Raw genomic sequence first — 7,969 nt, 5'->3', positions numbered from 1 at the left:
GCGAAATTTTTTTTAAGTTCAAAATACAAGAGTGATAGCTAAGATGAAATTTGTGTTAATAGCTTCCCATAATATGCTATCCCTTCTCCCCATTAATCAATGTCTCTCTTTGTATGGTCACCCTTAAACATCACACACTAAGGGAAGAATTAAGTTTGGAAAAAAAAAGTCAGCTTTGACTATTTAACACTTACTATATAAGAATTAAGCTTAGTGTGTGATGTTTAAGCCATTCCTCCTTATATACCATGTCATCCTAGACACGGCTTTGTGCAATGACCAATTTGGAGCTCATTGTCAATTAAAATTGAATTAAGAGTCAATGTATTAAAATCCATTTATTCAAATTCTGATGGACTTAGCCAAACAATTTGTAAGTGACATATAGACATGTGTCTCGACGTAATAAACAAGTGACGCAAGTGTCATAGTTCCTGCCATTTGAATTTTTAGTTTAGAGAAAATAGAAGTAGCAATGTTCCCATTCAAAACATTGATAATTACACGAGAGGGTCTATGTTGAATCTTGAAAGTAGCTTATTTGCATTAGATAGGAAATCTAGCTTCAAATAAGATGGTGCTCTGGTATATTTGCACCAAATTCACCTTATAATATAAGAAATATGAAAGATAAATAAGTTAAAAGAAAATAATTCAAGAATAGAGAAAAGTATTGATAACAAAATATTCGAATTGTTGGTCTTTGTATTGTTGAAAATTTGTGAATATAATTTAAATGTAAAAAATTACTAAATTTTTATGGTAATTTCTTTGATTTTTTAGAATGTAAAAGCTTAATTCCTAAAGTTTTAATAATGTTCTTAAATAAACTTTCATAAATAAATAATTCTGAATAAAATAAAATCTAATATATTTATATTAAATTATTGTGATTAAATATTTATATAAATATTGTAGTTCACAATTAATAATTGAAAAAGTAAAATTGAAAATTGAACATAATAATATAAAATAGCATAAATAAAATAAAACTATATTGAAAAAAATGAAGATTTAATTTTTATTTCTTATATAAAGAAAATAGTCAACATGTCATGTCATTGATATAATTTAAAATAGTTCTAAAAATGATTTTATATGGTGAAAGAAGATTTGTATGAAAGATGACATAAGCTATAATTAATGCAAAGATGACATAAGCTTTAATTAATGTATTAAAAGTAGAGTGTACAAAATATCCTAATTTTCTATGAAGAAAATTAATTTTACTCCCTACTATTTTTGCTCTAAGCCAATCAAAAAAAGATAAATTATTTTGTTTAAATCATTTAAATAGATGAAAAATTTCAAACTATAGTTGATAGACATATGTATTAAAAATTCTTGTCTTTGATTGGCTATTTAAAAGTGACTATTGCATACTATGGCATTTAATGGATGCAATAGTATCCTGCCATGGCAGAAACTAATAATAATTATAAAGAAATCCAAAAATTAGGACGTCAAGCAAATAAACCCTCGACAAACTCTCACGGCATAAACATTGTCCAGCCAGGCACATACACGTATCTATAGCTACTATCTTCTAGAAGCGATTAAGTGTTCCTGCCGTATCTTTAGTGCGAAGGCGGCCTCAACGACCGACTCGGTCATTTTTTCTTTTCTTGTCAATTGTAATCTCTGAATAAAGTAGTCGAAAAAATGGCAATTTCAATGTGAAAAGGAATGGCCATTATTTTATGATCGAAGAAAAGTTCATTAAATTGTAAATAAAATAGTGAGAAAATTTGGAAACAGAATCTTCCTGGCTAGGTGTTCATACCGGAAGTTGACCTGATTCATGGTTAACCATATCAATTATCGAAGAGAACATACGGTTGATCTTGAAACCAAGATATACGACTCCCATGGTCGGAAAGGAAAATCACATGTTTGATCTTGACCAGTCTTTGGCCTATTTGTGAAATCAAACATTTTCACCTGTCTTTGAAAGATTACAGAGTCTCCTTTGATCGGTGACATCGTTTTCGCCTTCATAAATTCTCCCCTGTTTTGCCTTCAATTGCTACTGAAAAACAGGAAATCGGAAATAATGGCGGAAAGCAGCAGAATTAGTGGTTACAGGTTTTCATACAGGCAGATGATGCTAGGGTTAATGGTGTTGATGTTGATAAAGATCGGAGCAGCGCAAAACGATGCGAACACCTGCGTGAGTTCGCTTATCCCCTGCGAAAATTATTTGAACGCCACAACGAAACCCCCGGATTCGTGCTGCCTTCCTTTACTCAACGTTATCCAAACACAGGAGAAGTGCCTCTGTAACCTCCTCAACAGCAGCATCGTCCAGCAAATGGGAATCAACATGACTCAAGCCCTAAACGTTCCTCGCCTCTGCGGCGACACAAATGTCACTACGAAGGCTTGTTCCACCGGTACGAAGAATTTGCCCTGCCTAGGTCATTTTTGTTTTTTTCATGTCTTTTGATTTTGATCTTCTAATCGGAACTTTATGTCTCTGCAAATTTCAGTTACTGCAAAGGCGCCTTCGGCTTCTACCACACCTTCAGGTAAGCCTATATAGAAACGACTCAAAGTCTTTATTGATCTGGATTTATTCTCTTCTGTATAATTGTTTGCTTATTTTTTAACATATTTGAAGATCTTTATTGATTAGGATTGTTTTTTTTCTCTTCTGTACAATTGAAAGTTTTTATTAAGCAGGATGTAAATATCAATTGAAGGCCTTTTAATTTATAATGATAAATTTTCTCTGTACGATTGAAGGTCTTTTATTGAGCAGGATGTAAATATATTTTGTTTTCTGTACAATTGTGTGCGATTGAAGGTCTTTTATTGAGCAGGATGTGAACATACTTTGTTTTCTGTACAATGAAAGAGGCTCAATTGAAAGCTTTTATTGTCTCTTGTACTGTTCAAAGCTTTTACTAGTAGGATGTAAATATATTTTTTCTTCTTTACAATTGAAAGCCTTTATTGATCATGATGTAAATATATTTTGTTTTCTGCACAACTGAAAACCTTTATCGATCAGAATGTCAATATATTTCGATTTCTGTACGATTGAAGCAGTTTTTATCAGATTGTAAAAGCACATTTTTTTCTTGTGCGCAATTAGAGGCCTTTATTGATCAGGATGTTGTTCTTCTGCTTTATAATCGTTTGATTTGTGCATTTGAAACATGCAGGACCTGCTGCTACCAGCGACAGCAGCGGCATAGGCTCAACTTCTTTGCAAATACCGTTGCCTCTTCTGGTTGTCCTTTCTTTTGGCGTGTTCAAATCAATTTCCTGAATCTGTCAACAGTAGCAGCATCAGAATATTTACAGCTTATTTGAGGTTGATAAGTTAGGTTTTCCTTTAAGATTAATACATGAAATTTGGTGTAGTATTACATTTTCACTCAATCCCCTCTGTAATTGGAATAATTAAGCAGTTTCTGATTTTGTAAGAAAAATAAAATTGTTCCAGTCAGATGATGGAAAAACCCAATGCTCATCTTTCTTTCGCCCCTTCTGCCTTGGAAAAATTACCCTGCGATAGCACCAGCCTTTCTACCCTGAGATTTCCTGCAGATGTTTTGCTGTTGCGAAGCGATTTCATGGGGGGAGCTTTATGATCTAGAGAGGAATCATAAAATTACTTTTATTGATTTGATTTATTTTTGAGTCTCAGAATTTTATGAGCTGGGAAGATATCAATGAGAATTTTTTTGATCTTTATTGATTAGGATTGTTTTTTAATCTTCTGTACAATTGAAAGTTTTTATTAAGCAGGATGTAAATATCAATTGAAGGCCTTTTATTTATAATGATAAATTTTCTCTGTACGATTGAAGGTCTTTTATTGAGCAGGATGTAAATATATTTTGTTTTCTGTACAATTGTGTGCGATTGAAGGTCTTTTATTGAGCAGGATGTGAACATACTTGTTTTCTGTACAATGAAAGAGGCTTAATTGAAAGCTTTTATTGTCTCTTGTACTATTCAAAGCTTTTAGTAATAGGATGTAAATATATTTTTTCTTCTTTACAATTGAAAGCCTTTATTGATCATGATGTAAAAATATTTTGTTTTCTCAATAATTGAAAACCTTTATTGATCAGAATGTCAATATATTTCGATTTCTGTACAATTGAAGCAGTTTTTATCAGATTGTAAGCACATTTTTTTCTTGTGCGCAATTAGAGGCCTTTATTGATCAGGATGTTGTTCTTCTGCTTTATAATCGTTTGATTTGTGCGTTTGAAACATGCAGTACCTGCTGATACCAGCGACAGCAGCGGCATAGGCTCAACTTCTTTGCAAATACCGTTGCCTCTTCTGGTTGTCCTTTCTTTTGGCGTGTTCAAATCAATTTCCTGAATCTGTCAACAGTAGCAGCATCAGAATATTTACAGCTTATTTGAGCTTGATAAGTTAAACTTCTTTAAGATTAGTACATGAAATTTGGTGTAGTGTTACATTTTCATTCAATCCCCTGTGTAATTGGAATAATTAAGCAGCCTCTGATTTTGTAAGAAAAATAAAATTGTTCCAGTCAGATGATGGAAAAACTCAATTCTCATCTTTCTTTCACCCCTTCTACCATGGAAAAATTACCCTGCGATAGCACCAGCTGTTCTACCCTGAGCTTTCCTGCAGATGTTTTGCTGTTGCGAAGCGATTTCATGGGGGAGCTTTATGATCTAGAGAGGATTCATAAAATTACTTTTATTGAATTGATATTTTTTTCAACTCTCAGAATTTTATGAGCTGGGAAGATATCAATGAGAAAAGATTTTCACAATCTATGATAATTATTGTAAGAATTTTTGGGTTTGATTGCTTTTAGATTTTTGTATCAAAGTTTCAATCACATTCCATCATAATGAAGCAAGAAAAAGTACGGAGAAAAATGATGTCATTAATATTTTAAATTTTATTAGTTTTAAATTATAAATTTATATACTCTTAGAAATTTAAAGAAAATATATTTATTTAGTAGGTTATTAGTTCTTTGGAGACACAATGTCAAATACAGTTTCTTTAACCAATAGCATTTAAGAATTTAAGTACATAAGTTTGTCCCAAGATTTCTAATTTATATATTTTTTAAATCTTAGAAAAGATTTTTATTTGTTATGCTATTGGTGGTTGAGAAAAATAGCAAGGAGAAAAATCAAACTTATTAAGAAAAAATAGTAAAAATTAGCAATGAGTAAATTGCATTTAATGCTGTCAACTGATATATTGCATATCACTCTCCATTGTCTTCTAACCTACAATCAATTGCTCACAGCATGGTTGTTGTGGCATTCCTTGTGAAAAAAACAAGGGTTTTACAAATTTGTAAATGGATTACACAGATAGCTTTTCAAATTAACTTCAAGACACTCTGAAGTCAGGGCCTTGGAGATTGTTAAACACACTAAAACCAGGGTGGTTGTTGTCATAGCATGTGGTTGATGTGATGTGCAATGGGGAGATTGTGATGGCCAACTGTGGAGATTCTTAGGATCCTTCTCTCCACCGCGCACAACTCTATTGTTATAATAACAATAATGTTGTTCGCTTTGACAACTAAGGATCTCATGATATGAGATCAACAACCCTTCTCGCTTGTCTTGCCAATCTCCAGTAGTAATGTTTACAAACCCCCAAGAGACAATCAACAATCAACAATAAAAAAAAATGATAATAATAACATCAAATAGTGTGCTTTCTCAGAGAAAGATCCTCATCTTGCTTTGTTTCTTCTTATTCTCCCCTTCTTTTTTATTATCACAAGGATAGTAGTGATCTATGCAAAAATAGTATGTGTACCTCGTGTAACCACAAAAAATTTGTGCAAATACACCAACAATTACTTCTTAACAACATTGTAACCCTTGTTGTATTTCAATAACAGAATTTGTGGCGCCAATCTTTTTGGGATGACTTTCGCTCAACACAAAGTTTTAGCACAAATGCAACCCCTTAGTCCATTTGTGAAATACGCCCATTCCATATTATTCATCTATTTATTTAGTACATCCACTAACCCTGAGCCACACACCATGTAAAAATGTACATGGACAATGTATATATAAAATAACATATATACATGCCCTAGCCTATAGCCCTCTGCACGTTCTTGTCACTCCCTTCAATTCCAACTATCGTATGCAATCCATTCTCTCTCAGTCTTCTATAATAGTTTTCCAAACATGTAGAATATAAATCATTTTCATTGACAAAGCCAAGGGATTTGGTTGCACATTAATATAATTGTACTCTTGAAAGTATTGTTCATCCACCTGCAAAAACCAGAATTTCCACTACCAAGTGAGTCATTGACATCTTAACCTTTTTAGCATGCTTCTTACCTATGCTAAAATGGGAGTTTGGGAATAGGGTATGGACATCAAGCAAAGCATAGTGGTGAACAGTGCAAGTTTCCCTCTCCAACCAACAAAATCATATCAAAGTTGGAACTATGCATCTAGATGGAATAGAATGGAAAGACCTCTAGAGAAAATTGGTGGATAAAAAATCTATAGTCAACTCACATTTAAGCCAATATCTGGATTCCAGAATGTCCTCAAATGAGATGAATTGATTCCCCACATTTGAACAAATCTTATACTACAATCTTGGTGAGTTTGGATTGCATGTCCATAAGCTTATCTCCCTCAAGTAGCTTCATTTGGGCTTTATCACCACCTTGAACTTAAACTACTAGAATTCCTTTACAATTTTGTTGTCCCAAATAATGTTGTTCAGATTGATGGTTTTCATGATGAGAAGACAAATATGGAGAAGTTCAAAAGCTTTCACCTTTTTCACTAGTTAACATCGAGATTTATATATCTTTTGCACCCAAATGACATAGCAAATTTGACAAAAAGATGCCCTCGGCTGTAGAATTACATAGGAGGGACTAAAATTTTCTCCTTTTGCATGAGCATACTATCAAAGGAGCAAATAAAAAAATCAAATACATACTATGAGAAGAGCAAATCCATGTTCTTTGGCTTTGCATACCAATAATGATCATGTAGACAAACAGACTAATAACATCTCCATAAGAAGTAACCTTCCAAACTTTGCTAAATCTCACCCAAAATCTTCATGGTGGCAACAAATTTCATGATTCCAAACCCAATAAAAGTTGTTGATAGATTGAAAACTACTTCGGGAAATTAGAATATTTTATAAAGAAAAAGGATATCAAAATGCAATTGTTCAACTTTAATGACATAAAAAATGGTATTTGTGTTTAGAATTTGAAGATAATGTAAATTGATGATATGTGTAGAATTGGATGGATTTTACATCTATAATTTTTATAATGTTTGTAGTAAGAATTTATTCATTTTTTTAATTTTGAAGTCTTTTTTTAAACTGTAAAAAATATAGGGTGTAGTTCTCGTCAAATAAGTACATGCAAATCATCTTTTTTTTTTTGTTCTGATTTGAAAATATCTTATAGATGACATGTATAGTTGGGGAACAGAAAAAGAAATAACTATCACAATTTGACTTATTGTGGAAATTATCTCCTACTTATCAATTGATGAGCTTAAGGGGCTTTCTAATGAATGGTTCATAAGGCACAACACTTGGTGAAGGTTTGCAAGCTTTGGGTTTAACCATGGAGGAAACTCTGTAGTTAAGCGTGCTTAGGCTGGAGTAGTACTGGGATGGGTGACCTCCCGGGAAGTCCCGGTGCTTCACCCCTGTGAGCATCACCTAGATCTAATGAGTGCTAAGTGTTCCATTTATTCTCATGAGAGATGGATTCATGTTGAATCACTATTCATGAAACATGGGTCAATGAGTTTGACTCAAAATCACATAGTTAAATCTTGATATTAATATCACAATTTGAATAGCTGTGGAAATTACCTCCTACTTATATTTAATAGTTCTAAGTAAGTTATATTTATATATAAATATTATTATATAGTATTTTGTATTATTATATATACTATATAATAAATGTTATTATTACTATTATATATATATA

The 7,969-nt window shown here is 32.3% G+C and overlaps 1 protein-coding gene across 2 annotated transcripts; it reads left to right on the top strand.

The window, feature by feature from the left end:
* Positions 1–1,676: 1,676 nt before the first annotated feature.
* LOC149532673 (non-specific lipid transfer protein GPI-anchored 7-like) lies at positions 1,677–4,801 on the top strand. 2 transcript variants are annotated; one of them, XM_089803155.1, is made up of 4 exons: positions 1,677–2,393; positions 2,490–2,528; positions 3,168–3,235; positions 4,238–4,801. In XM_089803155.1, the coding sequence occupies exons 1-4, from the start codon at positions 2,054–2,056 to the stop codon at positions 4,268–4,270; spliced, it is 480 nt and encodes a 159-aa protein (XP_089659281.1). In that variant the 5' UTR covers positions 1,677–2,053; the 3' UTR covers positions 4,271–4,801. The 2 variants fall into 2 exon arrangements, with proteins under 2 accessions (XP_089659281.1, XP_089659280.1); XM_089803154.1 differs by having other exon boundaries at positions 3,168–3,319.
* The last annotated feature ends 3,168 nt before the right edge of the window (positions 4,802–7,969 follow it).

The sequence above is a fragment of the Cupressus sempervirens genome, chromosome 10 (genome assembly GCF_028749045.1).
Source record: "Cupressus sempervirens isolate cs-2001-9-10 chromosome 10, ASM2874904v1, whole genome shotgun sequence".
In the NCBI taxonomy this organism is placed as follows: domain Eukaryota; kingdom Viridiplantae; phylum Streptophyta; class Pinopsida; order Cupressales; family Cupressaceae; genus Cupressus; species Cupressus sempervirens.
This window is presented reverse-complemented; position numbering and strand designations above follow the sequence as displayed.